This window comes from Chelonia mydas, chromosome 3 (assembly GCF_015237465.2).
Source record: "Chelonia mydas isolate rCheMyd1 chromosome 3, rCheMyd1.pri.v2, whole genome shotgun sequence".
Taxonomy (NCBI): Eukaryota; Metazoa; Chordata; order Testudines; family Cheloniidae; genus Chelonia; species Chelonia mydas.
The window spans coordinates 57,743,342-57,769,446 of record NC_057851.1 but is presented as its reverse complement, the minus strand read 5'-3'; the positions used below and the strand labels follow the sequence as shown (position 1 = coordinate 57,769,446).

The 26,105-nt window shown below is 39.8% G+C and overlaps 1 protein-coding gene across 13 annotated transcripts in view; it reads right to left on the bottom strand.

Annotated features, from left to right (window-relative positions):
- The window catches only part of MYO6 (myosin VI), a 177,374-nt gene that overhangs the window by 108,433 nt on the left and 42,836 nt on the right, over positions 1–26,105 (bottom strand). For all 13 annotated transcript variants that reach the window (XM_037894355.2, XM_043542540.1, XM_043542542.1 and 10 more), the window contains exons 2-6: positions 22,251–22,388; positions 12,392–12,461; positions 6,298–6,371; positions 3,800–3,929; positions 1,312–1,417 (exon numbers count right to left, since the gene is read on the bottom strand). In XM_037894355.2, coding sequence (XP_037750283.1) covers positions 1,312–1,417; positions 3,800–3,929; positions 6,298–6,371; positions 12,392–12,461; positions 22,251–22,370 — 500 coding nt within the window. In that variant the 5' untranslated portion in view covers positions 22,371–22,388. The remainder of the gene's footprint in view (positions 1–1,311; positions 1,418–3,799; positions 3,930–6,297; positions 6,372–12,391; positions 12,462–22,250; positions 22,389–26,105) is intronic.

Here is a 26,105-nt window from a genome sequence, read left to right as displayed (position 1 = left end):
GCATGGCATAAAGCAGCCAGGGCATAACAGTGAATATAGTCATAACTATTAAGATAAAATAAAAAATGATTTAAGGTTGATACTATGCATCTTCAAATCAGCAACAATATCATAACAGTGTCCTCAGTGTTTCTTGTTGAGTGTTCACATAAGAATAAAAAAGAAATTCCCAATAAAACTGCAGGTTATGCTGTGGTTGAAGTTGAGCACACATATCAGTATAATTTTTAAGATAATTACTTTTACTCTAGACCAAGAGTTAGAAACCCAGGAAATTCACAGTTGAGGCTAAACGTAAAAGAAATACAAGCATGGTAAGGTATAGAAATGCACAGTTAGGACACAAACCATAATTCTGCCCCAGTGTGACACCATTAAGGAAAACAGTAGGAAAAAAAATCTAATATCTCTAAAACTCAGTTTTAGCTCATCTGGGCCCAAAACATAATCGTATGGTTATTACATTATGTCACCATGGAGTAGAGCGAAGGTTGTTTGGGAGCTCTGTCATTTTCATATTTTATCACAAAAGCTACAGTTTTGGATTGAATATTTTTAGTAAATTTCATGGCAGAAGTGCATGGGGAAAAAAGTCCCACAGAAGGGTCACCAAATAACGCAGTTTACATGTTTAAGTAGTAAAATTAAGGTTTCACCCCAAAATATCATTTAATACATAACTGCAGTTGTTGTTGGTAGGGTATTTGGCTATAAAATATTTTTTTATTTTTTTTAAAAGGAAGTCTGACACCAAAAAAAACGTGTACCATTGGGGGAGGAAGGGGAATAAAACAGTGGATTATATAGTGGGGATGCTGAAAGGTGAGGCCCAGAACATGGGAGGAAGGTTGAAAAGCAACAGTTCCTACTGCAATCTGGTCACCGCACCACTGAGGTTTGGCCCATCAGCTCCCACATCTCCACCTAGGGAGGGTGGACAAACCAAACCCAAGTGGCACTGCAAGCACGTGTGCCAGGTTGCAATACCCAGCGTGAAGAGCTGGCCAGGCCGTGTCCCGCAGGACAGGAGCCACCGCTGCAGTGTGAGCTCATTACTGAAACTCATGATTACTATGAACACAGTGACCAAAATCATAGTCTTATTTATCATGTTTGCATTTCTTTTAAGTTTAACCTTAACAGTGAATTTCTGAAATCAACTGAGGGTTGGGAGCATTCAGCTGTCTTGCTGGGTCATGCCTAAAACATATATTAACAACATTACAAGTGACTTTAGAATTGATCTCTGAACATGATAAACTAATGTATCAATACAAAAGATTCCCATTGAATAACTTTCTGGTTACAAACCTCAGAACAAATTTTGTATTTTCTGTCTTGCCAGCTCCTGATTCTCCAGAAACTATGATGGACTGACTCATCTTGAGTACCTTCATGTCACGGAATGCTTTATCGGCTACAACAAAAATTACATTAAAGGACACAAAGTTGTTATGTTACCCTCCTACCATCAACTGCTAAATCAGAAGTAAATTATGATGTACATGACACCTAATTTAATCCCTTGGAGAATAAAAATCAAAACTCTACACATTTAAATTTCTGCATTATATCCTATGAATGTCCATTTCTGCTTATGTTACATTACAGTGGCCCACCCTCAAAGAATGAAGCCTTGTATCTTCAAAGAGGCTGTGACAGCAGACCAGACAACCTATGTATGACCCTTAACAACTTAACAAGAGGCATTTGTACGCAGACAATTAACTTGTATGTGAATTTCAAAGAGATGTACTAGACTAGCAACTCCTTCATTTTTAGTAATAGAAATCAAGGGTAGATACTAAGTGTATTTGTCTGTGTTTACCTATATCCTGTTAGATGTTTAACAATGTAACCAAATTAGCTTGTAGATTATACATGTGTTAATTGCCTTAATTATATATGTGACCTTGTCCAGATGTAAGATACTGCAGGAAACTAATAATATTGTCTACATTGTCTCCAACTTAACTATGTTATAATGTAGAATCAGCTAATTGCCTTATGTGAATGAGTGTAACTAGTTTACCTGTGTATGCACAGGCAATAGAAGATTAACTTCAAAGCAATGGTCCACAAGCGATGTGCATTGCTATTCTTCCTCCTGGGAAGGCCCTGCTGTGACAATTTCTGTGCAGAGGCTTGTCAACCTGCTAGAAGAGCTATAAAAGAGAAACCTCGGGCCTGATCCTGCCATCTCTAATCTGCTTAAACTTTGAATAGGGAAAGTATAAGTCATAAGACGGAGATCTTCCAAATAATGATTTGGAATGCCCTGGAAAATGGTTGGAAAGACTAACAGACTTTACATTTAAGCGGCCTTTGGATTCTGATCTGTTGGGATGATTCCAGAGAGACTTTTACAAGCCAGCAGTTTATTCCATCACTGCTGTGATTTTCAACTACGAACACTGGAAGTCACTTGTATGTATATTGATCTTTTAACCATTTATAACTCTCTTCTTTCTTTTATTAATAAATGTTAGATTTAGTTATTAAGGATTGGCTGACAGCATGATATCTGGGTAAAATCTGAGATTCATATGGACCTGGGGATAATTGTCGGTTCCTTTGGAACTGGTGAACCTTACATATGGTGAAGCAGGTTTTCAATAACCTTTCACTACATTAGACTTGGTTGTCTAGATGGGAGCCAAGAGCTGGAATCCCTAAAGGCTCCTTGGTAACCAATGTGGTATTACAGAAGCTCTTTTGTTACTGCCCTGGTGAATCTAATTATAGAATAAACCACCACTTTGGGGGAGTGTTTGCCCTATTTCTTGCAGTCTGCCCTGAGAGTGGCACTCTCAGTCTGGCCCATCCACGCAGCAGAGTCACAGAGGCATAGACCCACACAGTTATTGTTCCACAGGGGAACAAGTGCAGGGCTAATATACCAACTGAACTGAACTCTGGAGTTAATTTATTTACAGAATAGCGGAGGGTTGATTTTATAGCTATGAAGGTGTTTTATTAAGAAATTTTCACCTTCACATGACATTGTGACAAATTATATCCAGACACACTAACTCATTTTCATATTGTTTCAAACCCCCCACACTTTGTGGTTGTGTAAGAGATCCTAAAAAGGAACTTTAATGAAAATTATTTAAATGTTGTTTGATCAAAACAAAAGAAGTGTATAGTTTTCATACTCTATGAGAGAAAGTTAGCAGCACATCAAATTGACTCAATTATTACTCATACCTGTTGTCTTTTTGAACAACCTTCTATACACTATATTACTTTCATACTAAACATGTAAAGAACTTAATATTCACAGTAACTGTTTTCTTTGTTTAAATCATTTAAAGGCATTTTAATGCTGAAGAGGGAAAATGTATAAGGAGGAACAATCCACACCAACAACATGCTGAAGTAGACAGGAAATGAACAACTTACTGGCAAGGACCAAAATTTTCAGAATGTGGATCACGTCACAACAGAGGACATCGCTCAGTTTTAATGATGGCATTTCTCATTTTTTAAAATATTATAGTCTCATTTTTATGATGCTTTGATTGCATTGTATATTAAACTAGATATAATCAACAGTCTAAGCATTTGTGTTGGGAGGTAAATAGATTATTATTATTATTATTAAATACAGAAGCAGTATATCAAAGGTGAGAAGATTTTTCATTTTAGTACAGATTTATCTTATTTAAACATGGTTTAAAAATAGATCCATATATATATATATATGGTGTGTGTGTGTGTTATTTAACATGTGATTGCAAGATGAAGTGGGGAAAAAGTATATTTTACAGAAGAAAGGCATAAATGGTGGACATACCTATTGCGTAGACATGTGGTGGTAATGTCCCAAGGGATTTACCCTGGTACTTCTTAATAGTCTCCAAAGAATAAAGTTTAGGAATGTCAAAATATGGGTTCACTGCAATAAGAATGTTGGCTACATAGGTCTGTGAAGAAAAAAAAATGCATAGTAAACCACTAGCAAGTATTCAACTAACTTGTTAACAGCAACTCCGAATTGCTATTAAAGACAACAGAAACCTATCTCAGAGTTTGGAACAATGAAATTACACTGGGGACACAATCAAATATTGCCAGAAAAGTCTCATAATTTGGGATTATATATAACTAATGCTGACACCATACAACAAGTACAGATAGGTAATGCGCTCTTGGAGTTGCTGTATTTCTTAAGGTTTCAGAGTAGCAGCCGTGTTAGTCTGTATTCGCAAAAAGAAAAGGAGTACTTGAGGCACCTTAGAGACTAACAAATTTATTTGAGCATAAGCTTTCATGAGCTACAGCTCACTTCATCGGATGCATTAACAGTCTTTAAAAGACATCTCAGAAGAAAGCAAAAATTCCCAAAGCACTTTCTAAAAAATACCTCATACCCGGTATAACTGGGTCCTAAACAACATTCTATCCACCTGTAAAACAAGTTCCAACCCATAAAGATGTGTATAACTTGTCATTGAGCACATGAAGGCTGCTGTGAATCTACACAGCCACTGTATACCAATGTATCTCATTGGTCTTGGATGTATTGAACATCAACATAAATCCATATTCTACTGGAATAAAATTCCATAGATACACAGAAAAACATTATGCAACAACTAAATACATAATATAGACTGTCTATCAAGCTAGAAAACAATTTGGGGTGAGACAACTTTATATTCACTTTTTTAAAAAGTTTAAATACTTAAACAGCAAAGGTAGCAGATCATACTATCCCGCATAGCAATATAGTGCTATTCTTCTGATGCACAGTTACAGCCAGACCAGATAGTCACAATTCCAGGGGTAGAGTGGGGAAGAATGAAGATTCCCTGCCTCACAGAGGAGTTATGTGGATAAATTCTTGAATGTGTGTGAGGTGCTCAGATAGCAGTGATGATGACCAGATTCCATAAATGAATAGTTAGATGCCCGAGGATGAGACAAGAGATACTCTTGTACAAAAAAGACCCTAAAAAAGCCAGATGATGCAGTGATTCAGGCTAACTGTTTTCATTTGCTGTTCTTCAGCTGAGAATACTGGAAAACCCCAAGAAGGGGGTTGGATATGGGCCACTAACCCAGTGTGCATGTTCTGTGTTGAAATGGGGAGAGGACTACACCTCTTCACAGAAAGCTTATTTCAGCTACTTCTCTTCTATTTCCCTGAAGAAAACTGCGTGAGTAAAGATGTTCAAGAGTCATCAGCACTAATATTAACACTCCTCGAGGTAGCTAGATAAATTACACGCCACTGATTCTGAAAACAACATACAAAAAAATCTTGTTTACTCCAATTATATTTGAAGTTACCAGGGAAAACTAGTTATGACAAAAATTGAACCAAATTTTATACAAAATAGATTCTGGGAAACACACAGGTAGCATTTATTTAAAACAGTGAAGCTAGATTCCTAAGCTGAAACACTTTCACTCTCGTCTTTTCTGCTTTAGATATCTGTTTTGTGTATTCTGGGTTTGGTTTTTGTTTTGTTTTTTGTTTTTAACTGCAGTCAAATAACTGACGCTGCCAGCATGGTTTCTAAACTGATGACTGGTATTCTTGATTCTGTAAATAATTCATAGCTGTATAATGTTCAGAGCAGCAACAACTGAAAATGGGTGAACGCAATTTTGGATAGGAAAGCTTAGGTCTAAATAAATACATTTGAGTACAACTGATTTTTAATGCAAATGTTGCCTAGCTCTACCATCTCATTGCTGATTTCTTTTTTTAAAAAAAGGTGACGACAAATAATTTTATATAACTACATGTCAATAACTGGATTTTCCCCCCCTCTAAGCTTCTTGCATCTCTTCTATTTCACAGCTGTCATTGCCAGGGCAGATGGCAAGGACTAAATGTAATTTAGTCAGAATTCATTAAGTATAATTAGGCAATTTGATAGCAATATAAAAGATTAAGATGGTCATCCGAGCTAGAATGTGTCAAAGGAGGCACCTGTTTGCTTCGTTCAAAAATAATGAAGAAAAAAGAGCCATCTTTGGTAACAGCAGACCTACTGGCAAAGTAACATACCTAAAGGAATGCAATTTGCTACCATGTAATAAAATAATGAACTAAATAACATACAGAAAGTCCAAATTACCTGATTAACTGACTACTTTTACCCATCTGAATCAGGTGGCACACCAGACTTTCCCTATAAAAAATCCTAACATTCATAAATGCTACCAATTATGCTTGGGCATTTAAACCCCTTTCTGCTATAAAACAAATATTACATAATAAACAGTACAATTACATTTATTTGGCATATTGTACAAGCTAATACACTATGGAATACTTACATAAATTCTGTCTTTACCGTACCGCACTTTGATATTGTGAAGGAGTGTAGCTTCATTTAAGTACATTAGTGAACCTGCAATTTAAAAACCCATACAGTTATTTTGACAAATAACCATCTTAGTGTATGATCACTGAACTGAAATTCAGCATTAAGAAGAATTCTGCTTCCCCTCCTCTTTTCTGGCCCATAAGTAGTTTAATCCTGCTGATTTCTTCAAAACCTTTTAAAGGGACACTATCAACTTAAAAACCAAATTTATAGTTCTGTCTGGAAAATGTCTGCCTACATTTACTGTGACAACAGTAAAAAAAAAGACATATCAAATAATATTATTTTCTTCTAACATTTAACAAAGAACATTAGAGCATGGAAGTGTCAATCTCTGACTTCACTCCATCAATGATAGCAGCCCCAAACTCCCTCAATAGCTTTTCCCACCAGCACATTCATGCTTTCCTCCATACTGCCACGTACACACGGCAACAAACTTCTTGTAAAAATCCATAAAGGCACCAACTTATCCTCCTTCAAATCTTTCTCTGCCTTTGTGCATACAGAAAAATGCCATCTAACAGCTAGGTAGTTGCAATTGCTAATTCTTAGCATATCCCAGGGGTGATTTTCAAATGTTCACAACTTGGTCAAATCAGGGTGTATTTTCATGATGAGAACAAAAAGCATCCAACTGATCCCCAGACAATTGTCTTGGCCATATATAAAATCCCTGCTCCAAACTCTGTAGGTGCGCAAAGAAACTATTAGAAAAAAATTTAACGTAAACAAAACTACCTATTTTCCTTAACCTCATTGCTGAAAATAGGCAAACCAATTTTCCTGAAAAACTTAAAAAAAACCATCTTGAGACAGAAAGCCAGCATAGAAAGTTTCATACTGAAAGGTTAACGTTTGGCAAAGCTATAAAGAACTGAAAACAGGGCTAACAATGGAAAGTGTTAGGCAGTCTTAATTCTAGGGCATCACTACCAGCTCCATCTATGTCAACAGCAGCATTATCCCTAAAGCTACTCTGTGAACACCTCTTATGTAGAGCTTCCTCAACCTAGGAACTTCCTCTACTTCCTCTATTCATTGTCTCTTTAGTTTCCGGTTAGAATTTCAAACACAAAACACACACATCCTTACTCTTCTGTTTCAAACAACACCTCAGACTGCTAAACTTTAAACAATCAGCAACACAAAATCATCTCTATTATTTCAGTGGGTTTCCTTTGTGCGTTTGACAGTACTTTATTTAGAGTCAAGTTTCACTGTTTTCTTGATGGTCAGTTGTACTTTCTGTCTCATGAGCTCTCTAACAACTCTACTGATGCATTGCTCATGTGCAAGTGCTCACCACACCCCGCAAGAAGACACTGACGCACAAAATGGAAGCAAGTGACCACTGTTTCTGAATTTGGGCCAGGAAGGGCTCTTTTCCCAGGATTCCTGCACAGAAAACCATGTTTTTTCTTCCTCAACTTCCTGAGACTCAAATGACTCATTCTATTTCCAAACACCAGAAACAAAAAGCTTAGTATAAAATGGTACAAGACCCATTACCGATCAGGACCCTCTCAAGCCTTATCTTTACACAGTTACTCAACATCCCTCTGCAACAAAACCATCCAGTTCTTATTGCTAAAGGTCAGCCTTCCAAGCTACTTCAATCCACAGGGGCATCATAGAAACCCCCTGGAAACACTGAAGCCAGGCTGGCAACTGGTAACCTCCTCTTCATCCTCCTTCTGCCACAATCAGCAGCCACAGTCCAACAGACCTTAGCAGTGGACAATGTGAGCTTGGCAACAGCAGCGGAGCCCTGTCTGCCAATGCCATTCACTCCCTTCAGCAGTGAAAAATGAATCTGCCTCCTTCCCAAATGTGCCAGACCAGCTTGCAGCAGAAGCAGATTCCCATGGCCGCCCTTTCATGTGTACAGCTCCAGCAAGAAGCAGCGCTTCCCTTTCTGGAACCTATCTAAGAGTAACTTGATTTCACATGGTCAGACTCCATCATATATCTCCAAATAGGCCTTGAACACGTGGACTGCTTAGGGAGGGCATCTTTCGCTATGGGAGGATATGAATAGATACTAGCAGAAGGAAAACTCCTTTCCTACACGTCTAAGTCTTCTAAGATAAGGTCAATGAAGGAAATACTTAGGCTTTATCCTGAGCAGAAGCTCGCTCTGGCCTGCAAATCCCTCAAATTGTTCCTCATCCTATTGCTCAGACTAATTTCTCTCCTCCTGAGATCACCGCCTGAGGGGTTCTTACTGAACTGGACAATCAGGTACTTAAATTAGATATTTATTTCTCATCCATATGTTCCATCCTACCAAACTCTTTATCCTTTTCCCCTCCAGGGGGATTATACTTGGATGGGGAGAGAAAAATCAGCCAAATAAACAACTTTTTTCTACACTCATGGTGAAGTGTCTTCCTCTTCTGATTTCTCCCAGGAGTATAATTCAGATTCTAACCTTGTGGGACAAGTTAATTTCTTGAGTATGTGGAAATTTATAACCCCCTGACTATTAAAGGAGAGACCCCTCAAAATGAAAGAAAGTATAGTGGGGAACAATCTTCTCCTATTTCTGCATCTTTACAAAATACTGCTAAGTCAGAAAAAGTTCTCTGAAGGGAAGAGAGCAAGCTTAGGATCTTTATAAAATTTCTGGCTAAGGATAAAGGATTTTGTTTGTCCCTAAAATGAATTAAAATCTCTTTTCCCATCAAAGGGTTGTTGCTCCAGTTCAAGGGGTTATTATTCTTAAATTTTGTTTATGAGAAGGTCATGTGATACAGTAACAAAAGCCTTACTGAAGTCCTCCACAAGTTCTCAAAGATAATAACTAATGACTCAGAGATCTCTTCAGACAGTTTCTTTCATCAGGCCCTGCCAACCTGAAGACATTTAACCTGTCTAAGTAATTCTTAACTTACCCTATTTTAGACTCAGATCCTACCCCATTAAACTGATGTTCCCTATGTTAGTCACCCAGTCATTGCTAACTTTTTTGCTGAAAACTGAAACACAAAATGCATTTAACAGTTTGGCCATTGCTGTGTTTTCTATTATTGTTTTTCCCTCCTCATTAAGTAATGGGCCTACCCAGTCCCTGGACTTCCTCTTGCTTCCCACGTATTTGTAAAATGTTTTCTTGTTACCCTTTATATTTCTACCTAGTTTAATCTCATTTTGTGCCTTGGCCCGTCTAATTTCATGCTTGTTGTTGAGTTTTTTTATGTTCATCCTTTGTAATTTGACCTAGTTTCCACTTTTGCATGACTCTTTTTCGAGTTTCAGGTCATTGAAAATTTCTTGGTTAAGCCAGTTTGGCCTTTTACCATATTTCCTATCTTTCCTATGCATTGGGATAGTTTGCTTTTGTGCCTTTATTGTCTCTTTTAAAAAACTGCAAACTCTCCTGAGCTCTTTTTTCCCTTACACTTGCTTCCCATTGGATCTTACCTACCAATTATCTGACTTTGCTAAAGTCTGCCTTCTTGAAGTCCATTGTCTCTATTCTGCTGTTTTCCTCCTATCATTCCTGAGAATCATGAACTCATTGTTCACTTTCACTCAAGTTCCTCCCTGTTTGTCCGCATCAAATCCAGAATAGCCTTTTTGCTAGTCACTTTCTCCGTCTTCTGTAATAAAAAGTTATCACTAATGCATTCCAAGAACTTGTTGGATAATCTGTGTCATCCTGTACTGTTTTCCCAACTGATGTCCAGGTAGTTGAAGTCCCCCATCACCATCAAGTCCTCTGTTTCGGAAGATTTTGTTAAGTTGTTTTAAAAAGGTGTCATCCACCTCCCCTTCCTGGTTAGGTGGTCTATTGTAGAACCCTACAATACCCTCATTTTTTACTGCTTCTATCCTTAACAGAGACTTTCAACAAGTCTGCCTCCCACTGCTATCTCAACATGGATGCTTCCTCTTTCTCTTCCACACTGCATGGGCACAAGCAGGGAGGCACTGAAGGCACAGGAGAGACAATCAGCTCCCAACATTCATGAGAAGAAATTTTAGGGAAAGTACTGCTCATCCCTTGCAGTCCAGACAGCTCACTTGATCTGTGGAGATAGCTCAATGTGCAGTCCAGGCAACGGCTAGGAGATGTGTAGGGATGGAGCATGCTCACTGCAGATGGAATCTTTGGAGAATTTAGTTGCCAAACTCCAACAAGTCTCTACTGAGTATACAAGAGGTCACTATGTCAATGTGGGCAGCCACAAACCATGACACACATTTCTGAGGACTGCAAAATGACTCAACTTCCTAGAGGTCTTCATGCCTTGAACATTGTTGATAAGAACGCTATGGCTTGGCTTGACCAGATTGCATATGCCAAATAAAATAAACAACTAAATAAATATGAAAATTTATATTTAGATGCTTATAACCCAACCAAAATGGGGTGGATTTTCACAGAGATGGTAAAATGCACATCCCTGATACCACGGGGTAACCCCTTTACAAAACATCAAGTTCCTACTCCAGAAAACTGAGGTGGTAAAGCATCTCAGTGAAATGGCAGTGAACAATTTTTTTAAAAAAACACAAGCAAAGTATTTTTCCTAGCCTTGTTCTCAGAAACTGCTCAATTATTTATTTGATACTTTAAAATCAATCAATAAATAAAAATAAGCCTGAGACAGACACCCAGCACGGAAAATTTCAGCCCAAATAGTTAAGAGTTGGGTAAAATTATAAGTAACTGAAAAGACAACCTTCTAACAGAAAATGTTAGCTACCAGTGCTGCCTATAATGACCCTATACTGTACATGATATCACAAGTTTCAAGTCTTGTTTTCCTCATTGTTGCAGAGTGGCTACATATCTAGCTTCAGTCACAGGAAGTAGATGCTATCTCACCCTCTATGTATTTTACGTTAAGAACAGCAGAAGCTAGTTTTGGTGACCATGTAAAAGGCAATCTCAAACGTTCAGGCCAATGGTCCCTGGGAAGCAAAATTTAAAAAGACAACTTCTTCAGGTTTTTTTTTTTTTCCAGGAAATAAGCCACACTGCAGACAGATGAGATTGCATAAGGCAACAACAAAATTCTAGCCACTGCTGCCAGTTTAAAGAAGGAGGAAAAGTACAGAAGCGTACAATAGCCTTAACATTTTGGGTATACAGCATCCCTCTTCCATTACTACCCCCAAACTTGAGTTCTGTCTGACAAAACAGGTAGTTTTTGAACACAGATCAAAAGATTGAATCAAGCCCTGCATTGCTGCATGTAGCTCACTCTACTGACCATTAAACGGAAGAATTGTGTCACTACTGTACTATGACGCACATGTGATTTAACACATGTAGATCAAATTGACAAGAGTTTTGTTACAGTTTTATAAGAGTACTGCAGCTCACACACGGGAATGAAACATTCTGCTTTTGCATACCTATTTGAGAATTGAGAACAGCAATATATGTAAGGTACAATTACCTCTTAAAATTGGTTTAGACATAGGACACATTAATGCAGGGGTCTCAAACACATGGCCTGTGGGGTTATTTCCTGCGCCCCCCAAGCGCCCTGCGCCGCCCCCCCCCCACCTCCCAGAGTTATTTCCTGTGGGCCACCAAGCTCCCCTCCCCCCCACGTTCCCCTTCCCCCCAGCGCGCTGCAGCCCTGCTCCTCTGCCTACCTCCAGGCGCTTAGCGCTTTCCAGGAAGGAGCGGGGAGCCACGTGCTCAGGGGAGGAGGTGGAGAAGAGGGACGGCAGGGGCGGGGATTTGGGGAAGGGCTTGGAATAGGGGCAGGGAGGGGGCGGAGTTGGGGTGGGGACTTTGGGAAAGGGCTTGGAAGAGGCGGGGCCTCATGGAAGAGGTGGAATGGGGGCGGGGTCAGGGGCAGAGGGTGTCAGTGATGCGGCCCTCGGGCCAATGTACTAGTCCTCATGTGGCCCTCCTGGTGACTCGAGTTTGAGATCCCTGCATTAAATGGATCTTTACTGCTATAAATATTATGTGCAACTTCAAGCAAATAAACAAAGAAAAGTAGAGATCTGGTTACAGAACAAATGGATCCTTGCTATTATACACACACACACACACTTTAAAATACAGTACTTACAATTATCCTCCACATCCTTTTTACTGTCCTCTTCTGCAGGAAACACTTGGTTGATAACAGCCAGAAAAGTCTGTCAGATAAAAACATTGATATTTTCAGAATTTAAACTGCAGATGGGAAAGCAGCTCCAAGATATGGTGAGCTATGTTTTAAATAAGTGTATTATTTGAGTTAAGAAAAAGTGAAAATTTGCCATTTCCATATTTTACTGTGGCAGGTTTTAGTGTGTTCACCCAACCACCGCAACAATGTACTTCTACTGCAGTTGCTCCTAAGGACACTGATCAAAGATTTGGGCCTCATCATAATCGGTATCATACAAACGAAGATATATCCCGATCAAGAGCATTTACCATTCTCGGATTTAGACAAATGGAGGGATGCTAATGGTAAAGATAGCTGCATTAAAGCAATCGTAGTCTCAACTGTACTACTGCTACTAATACTTAGGGATCTATGGATGAAAAATGCTAAGTGCTTTAAAGGTAAGCACTATCCCCACATATTTAGATGCTTCAGTGATGGGCATTACAGAAAACAGTAACACAGTTATATGTATTTTATTCAAAGGAAACAGACTCAAAAAGAACTGGACTTATTCAGAGTTATACAGCAAGTCAATAGCAGCTCCAGGAATAAGATCCAAGTCTCCCGATTCCTAGCATAGTACCCTCAAGCATGCTTCAGTACTCCTATCCCATTTAAATACATTCCCATTTTAAAATACACTACATTACCTATATAAATAGTAAAACACAGTATATTCCCAAACACTGACTTCTGATTTTACAAGCACTTCCTTTAATCCTGTATTTCAATTACAAAAGAAAACCACTTAGCCAGTGTTCATCACTCACCGGAACGGAAAGCAAACTTGTCTCTTTAATACTCCAGAAATTGTAATTTATATTTTTTTAAAGGAAAGAGAAACATGCAAGAATAGATCTATCAGAGTGTCCACAGTGTACAAACATCTACTGCATTTTTCAACAAATTACACACTTTTGTTCAGACATTTTATCTGGGTCTATACAGCATGCACAGGTTATGTACATTAGAGAATTGTAGCTATCTATGAATGAACCTTGTTGTATCAATTAATGTTACAGCTGCTATGCTGTAGCAGCTGCTATGAACCTTGTTGTATCAATTAATGTTACAGCTGCTATGCTGAAGCAGCTGCTATGCTGCTACAAAGCTAATTTCCATGAAGAGATGGGGATTAAGGCAGTGAGATTCGTCTACTTTATCTAAAATGGCAAAAAAGACAAGCAACAAGATCTTTGTCTATCATAAGTAATGATCTTAACATTTTAAGCAAGTTTGTCTATTTAAAACTTTGCTCAGTGAGACACCCTCATGATAAACATCTTGTTTTCTGTACCAGTTTAAGACACCCTCTTACTTCAGTACAATAGAAACAATACAGAGTAGGTCACACAATCTAAAATTGCACACAGTGTTAAGCAGCCGCTTTTGAAGTGCCAGGTTTCTTAAACTGAAGTATTAAAGCGTCTATAAACTAAGTGTTGCCAGTTGGAAAATAGTAAAAAAACTTCCATGATTTCCTTCCCTGGTATAGAGACTCTTCATGGGTTACACACTCCTTGTCCTGACACTCCCTTTTTTTCCCTCCTACCTCTCATTAGTGTTATGTGCTAAAACATTCTAAAGAAGGGGCTACACATTGCCTTGGAGATGGTCAGAATCTAGATTAGCCAGACCTCCTTGGGAAATCTATATAGTTGCTAGATACAAATGTTGTTCAATGAAGCATGTTGCAGCCATAGAGAGCCCTTTCATAGGCAACACATGGCCAGGAGGAGGAATATACAAGATCAACTGCCTCCTCCCCCAGATTTCTGCTTGGTCTGCTGCTGGAGGAGGGACGGAAAAGGGCTCCCCCTGCAGCACGCTCAGCCCCTGTCCCTGGCAGCTGGGCCGGGAGCAGAAGGGGCAAGACCAGTCACTTCTCATGCAGACCACTCTGGGTCGCTGCTCTGTGCAGTCCAGCAGCTGCCTGAGAGAGCCTGGCTGAGGTGGCAGCAGCAGGCTAACCCCCCTCCCAGACCCGGATGCTGGGGACAGGGCCGAGTGAGCTGGAGTCCCCTCTCTCTCCCGGCATGTTTCCTTTCAGCCTGCTTGAAGCTTGGGGGCAAAACCAGCCCTGTCAGTCACTGGTAGCAGAGAACTACTCAGCCTCCTGAAATTCTCCTCAGTTGAAAACTTTCACAGTCAGAAAAAATTGAAATCTACATTCCTAAATTACGGATTATGTTAAATATACTTTGAAGGAAAAGCACAACAATTGCTCTTATTGGGAGCATTGTAAATCCCACATAACAAAAACAAAAAAAAAACAAAACAAAAACCACAAGTGTCAATTTCCATCTCTAATCTGGATGATCTATTTGTCTCCAGGGTAGGACAGATCTGAGCACTTAATTACCCAAAGAAAGGAAGTTTTCAGGAAAGCATGAACACAGTTTCCTGTTTCTCTTCATGCTAAGGTCCACAAATCTATTAAAATGGAGCTTTCGTAGCTTTGTGCCTCCAGGATGGGAAGCACGATCATCCTTTAAATGTGGAAAACCAAAACAAGGACATGCATCTGACGAAGTGGATATTCACCCCCGAAAGCTTATGCTCCAATACATTTGGTAGTCTGTAAAGTGCCACAGGACTCTTTGCCGCTTTTACAGATCCAGACTAACATGGCTACCCCTCTGATACAAAACAAGGTAAACAAATACCTCCTCCACCAAACCGTGTGCACTAAGGCATGGATAAGACTTCTGCCAAAAAAAGGAAAATGGCATTGGCTAGGACTGAATGACCAACATGCAGAATTTGGTGAACTTCTGCTTTGTTGGCCATCTAGCAGGTTTCTATATTAGAGATATGAAAACACTGCCCTCAGATTTTCAGCTCCTAAGTGCTGGACTATGATACTTAACCAAAGAAGCTTAAGTCTTGAATGTACTTAGGAAACGAATGCTGTGACAATTTTGAGGACTGAATTAAAAGTATAATATTGGGTCCTGTTAGAGGAAGCTTCCAACTTCAAATGAAAAAAACAAAAGCAAAAACGTGTCTGATTGGAGATAGTAGCCATTAGGAGTCCTACTCTAATGGATAGGAAGTGTAACATCACCTCCTGCAGAGAGGTTCATTCTGGGTAGTGCTCTAAGGAGCAGAATGAGGTTCCAAGGCCATGCTCTATGACCTCGTAGGGCTGGAATAAAAGCAATGCCCTAAGGAAGCATTTAACGTTGAGATTTGTATAAAACTTCCTTTTCATTAACATTTTAAGAACATTAGGCTACAGAGCCTTGACCTTTTTGCTTCAACATTCATACACCCACAACAAAGCCTTCCAGTAAGAACTCAAGGTTGCATGTCACTGGTATATCATTGTAATTAAATATGGACTTTGCACCAGGCAGTAGAATAAGCTGTATTTGTTGCCTTCTCCTTTGGGGTCCCTGAAAGCAATAATCACTTAATTCAAGTATTTATTGTCAACAAGTTTGGTCTCTGATGGATTACCGGTCTTGCATTAGCTCACCTCCTCTGTATGACAGAGGCATCCAAGGAGCCAACACTAGATTATAGCTCTTGGGCTTGATTAACCTCTTTAGCCAGAAAGGTCTAAATAGGTATCACGGCTGCTCCCTCACCCCTCTTTTGTAATGTCCTGAGGAGCTCTGGGAAAAGTGGGAACACATATGTACTAGGGAGCTTGACCAGGTTTGTAAGATGCCACTCACCACCCCAAATCCAAGATCCTGACAGAGAGGCTGTAGAGCACTTTATTTACTATTTCCATATGCAAAAAGGTCAGTCAGCAGCCCACCAAACTGACCTGCAATGAGCAATGTATTTCGGAGAGCACCAGTCACTCTGCAAATCTGATTTTGCCCAATAAACTTTGGTGTTAATCTCCCCATTGATAGGCAGTGAAATGGTGTGGGGAAGACTGTCTGGTCCAGTTATGAATTCCATTTGGTTTTATGAATTCTATTGGTAATTGTAACAGTCACATGAATTATTATATCAGCCATTTTGTAGTAGGAACTTGACATGTAGTGAGGAAGCTGTCTGGAAAGCCATAACAGAACCCTCAAAGGCCATCAGCATTGAATGGCTCTCCCGTTGCGATACAGTGGAATTGCTACCACCAGGGCCATTGCCTCTGAATGGATTCTGCAGAGGAGTCTGTCTTGGGAGGAGAGAGCAGGAAACCCCCTGTTCAAAGCACATGGCTGTGAGAACTGGGTTTTTTCCCCCATAACTAAAGAAAGAAAGTCCATTTTCCAAGGGGTGGGTGTCATGACCAGAACTGGTCTGTTATCCATGGAAGGAGCTATGGACTGAGCCCTCAATGAATCATTGTGTTCTAGCTGATGGATGCTGTGCTGTCTCCATCTGTTACACATACCCTGAACTGAACTGGGAAGATGTGTAAAACAGAAACAAAAACAAAACCATGATTCTCTGCATTCACCAGTTGTAAGAGCAGAGAATACAGATCTGCCAATGGATGAAGTAGCAATACAGAAGGGATACAGAGAATTACTGGATAGGTATCATATGAACTCTGGATCACTGAAGCATGCCTGTGTATCAGACCAGAAATCCCAACAGGAACCAGTAGGAATTAGGTTTGCGTCTCTTTGACACCACTTTCTATTATAGCCATCTTCGTTTTCTTCTGAGATAAGATCTTTTACCTAATAGATTCATTCTCAGTTCAGGCCTATGACTGGCTTCCCTGGCACCACATATTTGTGTTTGCCCTGAATCAAAGATACTCCAGGAACCACATCACTCCATGTTTCAGAGTAGCAGCCGTGTTAGACTATATTCGCAAAAAGAAAAGGAGGATTTGTGGCACCTTAGAGACTAACAAATTTATTTGAGCATAAGCTTTTGTGAGCTACAGCTCACTTCATCAGACGCATTCAGTGGAAAATACAGTGGGGAGATTTATATACACAGAGAACATGAAACAATGGGTGTTACCATACACACTGTAACGAGAGTGATCAGGTAAGGTGAGCTATTACAAGCAGGAGAGCTTTATTCAAGCCTAAGTTAATTGTATCCAGTTTGCAAATTAATTCCAATTCAGCAGTCTCTTGTTGGAGTCTGTTTTTGAAGTTTTTTTGTTGAAGAATTGCCACTTTTAGGTCTGTAATCGATTGACCAAAGAGATTGAAGTGTTCTCCAACTGGTTTTTGAACGTTATAATTCTTGATGTCTGATTTGTGTCCATTTATTCTTTTACGTAGAGACGGTCCAGTTTGACCAATGTACATGGCAGAGGGGCATTGCTGGCACATGATGGCATATATCACATTCGTAAATGTGCAGGTGAACAAGCCTCTGATAGCGTGGCTGATGTGATTAGGCCCTATGATGGTGTCCCCTGAATAGATATGTGGACACAGTTGGCAACGGGCTTTGTTGCAAGGATAGGTTCCTGGGTTAGTGGTTCTGTTGTGTGGGGTATGCTTGCTGGTGAGTATTTGCTTCAGGTTGGGGAGCTGGTCTGTAAGCAAGGACTGGCTTGTCTCCCAAGATCTGTGAGAGTGATGGGTCGTCCTTCAGGATAGGTTGTAGATCCTTGATGATGCGTTGGAGAGGTTTTAGTTGGGGGCTGAAGGTGATGGCTAGTGGCGTTCTGTTATTTTCTTTGTTGGGCCTGTCCTGTAGTAGGTGACTTCTGGGTACTCTCCTGGCTCTGTCAATCTGTTTCTTCACTTCAGCAGGTGGGTATTGTAGTTGTAAGAATGCTTGATAGAGATCTTGTAGGTGTTTGTCTCTGTCTGAGGGGTTGGAGCAAATGCAGTTGTATCGTAGAGCTTGGCTGTAGACGATGGATCGTGTGGTGTGGTCTGGGTGAAAGCTGGAGGCATGTAGGTAGGAATAGCAGTCAGTAGGTTTCCGGTATAGGGTGGTGTTTATGTGACCATGACTTATTAGCGCCGTAGTGTCCAGGAAGTGGATCTCTTGTGTGGACTGGTCCGGCTGAGGTCGATGGTGGGATGGAAATTGTTGAAATCATGGTGGATTTCCTCAAGGGCTTCTTTTCCATGGGTCCAGATGATGAAGATGTCATCAATGTAGCACAAGTAGAGTAGGGGCATTAGGGGATGAGAACTGAGGAAGCATTGTTCTAAGTCAGCCATAAAAATGTTGGCATACTGTGGGGCCGTGCGAGTACCCATAGCAATGCCGCTGATTTGAAGGTGTACATTGTCCCCAAATGTGAAATAGTTATGGGTGAGAACAAAGTCACAAAGTTCAGCCACCAGGTTTGCTGTGACTTTATCGGGGATACTGTTCCTGACGGCTTGTAGTCCATCTTTGTGTGGAATGTTGGCGTGGAGGGCTTCTACATCCATAGTGGCCAGGATGGTGTTTTCAGGAAGATCACCAATGGATTGCAGTTTCCTCAGGAAGTCAGTGGTGTCTCAAAGATAGCTGGGAGTCCTGGTAGTGTAGGGTCTGAGGAGGGAGTCTACATAGCCAGACAATCCTGCTGTCAGGGTGCCAATGCCTGAGATGATGGGGCGTCCAGGATTTCCAGGTTTATGGATCTTGGGTAGCAGACAGAATACCCCTGGTTGGGGTTCCAGGGGTGTGTCTGTGCAGATTTGTAAATCTCCCCACTGTATTTTCCACTGAACGCATCCTATGAAGTGAGCTGTAGCTCATGAAAGCTTATGCTCAAATAAATTTGTTAGTCTCTAAGGTGCCACAAGTCCTCCTTTTCTTATCACTCCATGTGTTTGCTACAGTTTTCTCTGTCATCCTGAGCCCAGATCAGAAAAATTGTCCAGGAAGAGATACATGAATTTTCTTCTTTTCTAAAGCCAGTATAATTCCTACCAAGATCCTGGAGAGAGACCTTGGGAGCACATGTAAAATAGCATGGTAATATTTGAAGTTGGGAAAAGAAAACAGCTGCCATCCATCTGCAAAACCTAAGAATTGTCTGAGGATAATAAAATGGGAATGCTTTGAAGACAAGCCTCCATTCAGAACTTACTTAGATGTTTCAGACAGGGCTCTTCTCTGCTTGTCCCCGATTCTCTGAGGCTAGAAATAGCATTGGGAGCAGGTGACAGTATTCCAATTTGAAGTAGATTTTGTATTACTTCATTCATGTCATGGTCTTTCCAGGTTGCTGAGATTGGGAATGGGACAAAGTTGCTCCTGAAATTTTTGCACAGCTTTATAGGGTCGCTCCTCACAAGTGCCACTGAGCTCATTTGATCAAACCTATAGGTAGCCCTTTTGCTCCCAAATTGAGAGAGCCTGGCACCAATTTAGGGTCTAACTCCAGACAGAGCCATTTGGGAGATAGCTCTGAGGCAATAATGAGCAGCTAATGATCCTGCTACCACTTGCAAAGAGATATTTTCTCCTATGTACTTCACAGACTGCTTCAACTTGTCACATGACTTGTATCCCTTTCCATAGTGTGTGTCAGGAGTCAGGATCATAAGTTGAATTTTCTGTTGGCTCTGAATAGCCGCAGCTTTCCATAAAGTTTATTGTACCACTAAGATAGCTCAGAACTGATTTCCCTGAGTATTTGATCCCAAGAACCAAAGCCCCATATAGCTGCATGAAACATATTTGAAGGACACTTTTTTATTCTTCTCTTTCCAAAGAGAAGTGTGTAGGATATGCAATTTTTAGGCCAAGAGGCACCATACTCACAATACTGTCCACCCATGCTAGTATTGCTTGTGAAAGCACACAGAGTTACTTAGGAATCAGATAACAATTCACATTTGTTTGTTTATTCATTCTTGCTGGCCTGATGCTACCTGAGAGTTTCCATGGCAAATCAGGGGCTCAGATAATGCCTGCCTGGACTGGGCTGCCAGTGATGTGCCCACATATTGAGGAGGCCACTCTTTCAGGTAAAAAAAATCTCCCACAATTAGAAATTGTGAGTCCCTGCCCCCTGTGGAAAATACTCCCTGTCAAGGTTCCTCCCCCACTCTGAACTCTAGGGTACAGATGTGGGGACCTGCATGAAAAACCTCCTAAGCTTATCTTTACCAGCTTAGGTCAAAAATTCCCCAAGGTACAAAATATTCCACCCTTTTGTCCTTGGATTGGCCGCTACCACCACCAAACAAATACTGGTTACTGGGGAAGAGCTGTTTGGACACGTCTTTCCCCCCAAAATACTTTCCAAAACCTTGCACCCCACTTCCTGGACAAGGTTTGGTAAAAAGCCTCACCAATTTGCATAGGTGACCACAGACCCAAACCCTTGGATCTGAGAACAATGAAAAAGCATTCAGTTTTCTTACAAAAAGACTTTTAATAGAAATAGAAGTAAATAGAAATAAAAAAAAGATCCCCCTTGTAAAGTCAGGATGGTAGATATCTTACAGGGTAATTAGATTCAAAACATAGAGAACCCCTCTAGGCAAAAACCTTAAGTTACAAAAAAGATACAGACAGAAATAGTTATTCTATTCAGCACAATTCTTTTCTCAGCCATTTAAAGAAATCATAATCTAACACGTACCTAGCTAGATTACTTACTAAAAGTTCTAAGGCTTCATTCCTGGTCTATCCCGGGCAAAGACAAAATATAGACAGACACATACATTGTTTCTCTCCCTCCTCCCAGCTTTTGAAAGTATCTTGTCTCCTCATTGGTCATTTTGGTCAGGTGCCAGCGAGGTTACCTTTAGCTTCTTAACCCTTTACAGGTGAGAGGAGATTTCCTCTGGCCAGGAGGGATTTTAAAGGGGTTTACCCTTCCCTTTCTATTTATGACACTCCCATTTAACTTTGGTGATGATACCAAGTTAAATATTGACCAGTGCACACTGAGGAAACTTCTAGCCTTAAAGAATGAAGGCCGGCAGAGGGTGTGGTAGAAAGAAAAACAGTGAACCAAGAGGCCCCTCAAGGCCTTCTGGTTCCTCTGCATCTACTTTCATCTGTGAAGGGAAGAGGTGGTGGTGCTGGCAAGGCTTAAAATCCTGCAACAGAAGCTTGGAGCAATAACCTGGATATTAGGGCACTGTGTCCCACAGCAGCCACTGAGAATGATGGTCAATAATTTAGGGCATGGTGACCTGCAGTGCCAGCTGCAGCCAACAGCCTAATGCTTTCCCAGGCTCATAGGAGTGACAAGAAAACCCTATTAAAACTTTCCAGGGTAGATGAGAAAGGATATATAGATAATTTGTCTAGGTCATTTGCAGACTTCTTACGAGTAATTTCACAATACGCAGTACACTCCAACCTGAAAGTTCTGGTTCTGGCACAAAGGTGTAAACAGGCTAAGGTGCCCATTGTATCTATCTGTGGCTTTTACCATGATGAAGAATGACATCAGATGGCATTACACTTTGTTTATATTTTTATCAAGCAAAGATGACCAGCTTCCTATTCAGGTTTCTTCCTAAGATATATACCCATGTCCCCCAGAAAAGGAAGGTCTGCTCTGTCACCTCTTGACCTGTGACTAGAGAGGCATCATCTCTAAGACAGATCCTGAGCCAGTCTCAATATGGGAAAAGTAACACTGCACAGAAAGATACACACATATTCAGTTACTTACTATAGATACTTCAGATACATGGAAATCTGACAACCAGAAACTGTGTGTTTCTTGCCAGTGGGAGCCAGTACTGCAGAATTCAATATTATGATCATTTTTCTTTGTACTGAGGCAGCTGAGGCAAAGGAAATGTTAAGTGAATTGCTCAAGTCAGACAAAGCGGAGATTAGAAATTGACGCCCATTGTTGTGCTCTATGCATAGACCTATGTGATGGTATAGTTCTTCAAGGATTCCTTAATCCCTTTCTTACCTTGCCTTTCTGGTTTAACGGTTCAATAGTTAAGCTGTCAGGGCCAATATCCACGATATTCCCCATCTGAAACCCATCAGTTGGGTGGGGAGCCCAAACAGGCTTCCCGTCCTCCATCATTGGAGCTATTCACTATTCCTGTAAGAAAAAAAAAACTGTATAAAAATCTGACCAACTGTACACAAACTTTAATTTGTTATTTTTAATCCAAACAGTGTATATAAAATGAGAACATGAAACACTGATTTCTAGTATTAAGTAGTTACACCCATATGTACGCCTTATTGATTAAATAACTTTGACTGTAATCTCTGTCCAAATGTTCTCTGGAAACAGTTTTAGATTATGTCTTGAATTCAAAATGCACCCTTTGTTATGCAAAAACACAGGCATCTGAAAAGGCTAAATATCTACGGCCAAAATTTTCAAACTTGGATTCCTAAAGTTAGGCACCTAAAGAAGTGCTTAATTTACAGAGTTACTCACCACATACAATAGCAACTGAATTAAACAGGAATTTTGCCTGGATTTGGACTTTCTGAATAGGCCCAACACAATATTTTTATATACCGAATTAATCTTCATTCTGGATAACTACTTTAATACTAGATAATTTCTATTATATAGATTATAAATCAGATTTGTGGATTCCACCAAGTCTGACAGACAGGTCCATTCCAGTTGCCAGTTTCTTCCTTTCCACTCAACACACATTCACACATTAAAGAGATATGCTTCAGTCATCTCTAGAGCTTCAGAGTTTGTAAAAGTACACTTCTGGTATATGATCTACTCTTTGGCCATTATCCAAAAATAACCTGCTAACCAGTAATCATTAAACTGGAAACAGACTTCAAATAAACATATAAAAACACCCATGAAGGGTACGAAAGTACATCTTAAATGAAAGGATAACTCACAAATTTTTCCCTTCCCACCCTCTTGAATTAGAGCAGTGGTTTTCATGTCTAAGATTTCCAAAGGGGTCTGCACCTCCATCTGAAATTTTTTAGGGGTCCACAAATGAAAAAGATTGAAAACCACTGGGCTAGAGGAACTTCTATACCTGTAACATTCAGAGACCGCTGTGAATAACTGTGTTATGTGCAAAAAGGGAGAAACTTATATTTAGGAGGTCCTCTCCCACTGGTTAGTGGCACAGCCCCAAAGAAAATATTTATGCAAACATTATTTAGCTCTAAAAGTCAATTATTTTAATAACTTTGAAAAAACATTTTTACATCTTACAAATATTCAATCACCACAAACAGCTAACTGTTAAAAATTGTATACTTCTTTGGTTTTAATTACACTCAATATTTGAAATTATATTCAAACGTATTTCTAAGTGTCCTCATGATATAGAAAGTTTCACCTAATTATAGCACAACAGTCTCATTTCTCAGATTCCACTTCCATTAGAGGATGTATTGAAATATAATGTATCTAGGATAGTTAAATTTGTAATATTACAGTAGTGCCCAAAATGTGCTGGGCATAGTAGACACACAGGAAGGCATCCCTCAACTTACATCTGAAGACACAGAGCAGATGAAATAGGACAGAGGAAATACAACATACAAAATAATCAGGGTAGTTGGTGACTGACATATTTAGTCACTTCCATGTTTTGTTTTTCTCCAAAATACTGAACCTATCCCCATCTTCCCCTCTCCTGGCCATTGTTAATGTTTCTCATTTATTCCACATCGATTTTGCTCAGTTAACATGCTAAAAAATAAATGATTTCCCCCTAAATATGTGATACTTCTAATTGCAAAACCTGCAAACTCAACCCAGGACCTAGAAGTCAGGCTATGTCCTTTCTGGATTCTAATAAAGAGAGTCTGCAAGACAAAATTTTTCTTTCAGGTATATCTGGTGCAACTCATCTTCACTGTGGTTGCAGAGGAATAACCAAGCATAATTTGAAGACAACATTGTTGCACAGACAACTGCAATTTAGTCATTCTATATTGACATTAAAGCCAGAAAGAACAATGACAATTCATTCTCCCAGTACTGTGCTGATTCTGCATGGCAGGCAGTAGTGGCTTTAAAAAAAACACACACTAATGCAAGCAGATATGACTGAATAAAACACAGGAAACAGATTTATGGAGTAAGGTGATGCTGTTTATACATAGCCTTTTCTCAAAGTAGAATTCACTTTAAAATATGTATTGTTTTTCAAGAGGAAAATTATTAAATATTAAGACAAAGTGTTTCTATAAAAAAAGACTGAACTCTGAGGAGTCTTATCAAGATTAGATGATATCTAACATCTCTATCTTAGAATGTGTGTGACACAGATATTGCAAACCCATGCAATATTTTTGCTGGCCTGTTGTATTAAATCTACAAATAGTCTATGCATGATTGTTCATGTGTGGGGGAGGGTTACCACAACTCCTCCAGAAACTAAAAACAGTAGGGGGTAATTAAGGTGAGTCACTGAGACGAAACAATTCCACTGAATTTAGCCATATGGGGTGGAATTCTAGAGAGGCTCCCTTCAGAGGCTTATATATACACACTGACCCAACCTGGATTTTCCAGAGAAAGAGACAAAGAAAGGGTTTTTGGCATAATAGGATGAGCTTGAACTGACTCAAGGCCTTCTTTGCAGTCCAGCAAACCATCAGGACACTGGCAGAAGGACTGGAAGACTTTGGCCTACTAGCACCCCATAAGACTGAGGACTGACTCCTGATATGTTTAGTGTGTGTTTAAATCTATTTATTAGGATTTTTTGTGTGTTGTCTCTGTAATGCTTTGACCTTAGGAAGAAGTGTGCTTGCTTAGAAAGAGCTGCGTGGTAACTTGTAACTGTTGGCAATACACTGTTCATAGCCCTCGGAGAGAGAAAGCAATGCACAGGAGCTGACCTTTACACAGACTGGCTTGCTGTGGATATCAGTGTCAGGCAAGCTGTGAAGCTTTACCACTTCCTGTGTGAAAGGAGTGGGACAAGAGTCACACAGGTGACAGCTGGAGACCTCAGACCTGACTGGGAACTCGTGGAGTGGACCATGGGGGTGGAAATACACATGCAGTTACCTTGAAACTATGACAGTGTGCATGTGGCCTTAGAGTGTATGAATCTAGAATTAAGATAAAAAAAATGAAGTTACTGGGATATATATACTATTGTAAAAATTATTAAACTTTTGTATTAAATATAACAGAAGCCTCTAATTCTATATTCTCTTATGTTCAGAGAATAAATCTTCAACATCTATCCAGCTACAGAAAAGTTTATGTTCTACAGTCAAGTTTGGTTTATGTTTACTTGAAACCTTCAGCCACATTCCATAAAGTCCACAACACCCGATTATCCTGGTCATGTGTTGTCAGCAACATACAGTAAATCCCTTAGAACAACATCTGTATTCACCCAGACTTGGCTCCTGGCCACCTGTTTTTTTTTTGTTTTGTTTTTTTTAAACTTCTGTAAATTTGATCAAATACATACCACAGTTCTATAGGTCTTTAGATACTGTGAGCCAGTCTTGAGTCCATTGTTATGACTCAAGTCCAATTGTTATGGGTGTAGCTGCTAACCATTTATGTTTATTTATAGGCATAAGCAGACATTCATTTTCATAAGCCTATCATTTTCCTTTAAAATGCTTGCTCAGGTTGGTACTTAGTGATATGTCACACGACCATATAAAACAAGGCTTTCCCCTGTTTTTAGAGGACCATTGCCAATATTCCAGATGTAACCACGTTGCACAACAAAATACAGCTTGAAATTAACATGTATTATCTCTTAGTGCTACAGTTTCCGTACGATACAGGCAGGCTTCTTATGAATTGTCTCTACTTAAATTAGAAACCCAATCCCTCAAA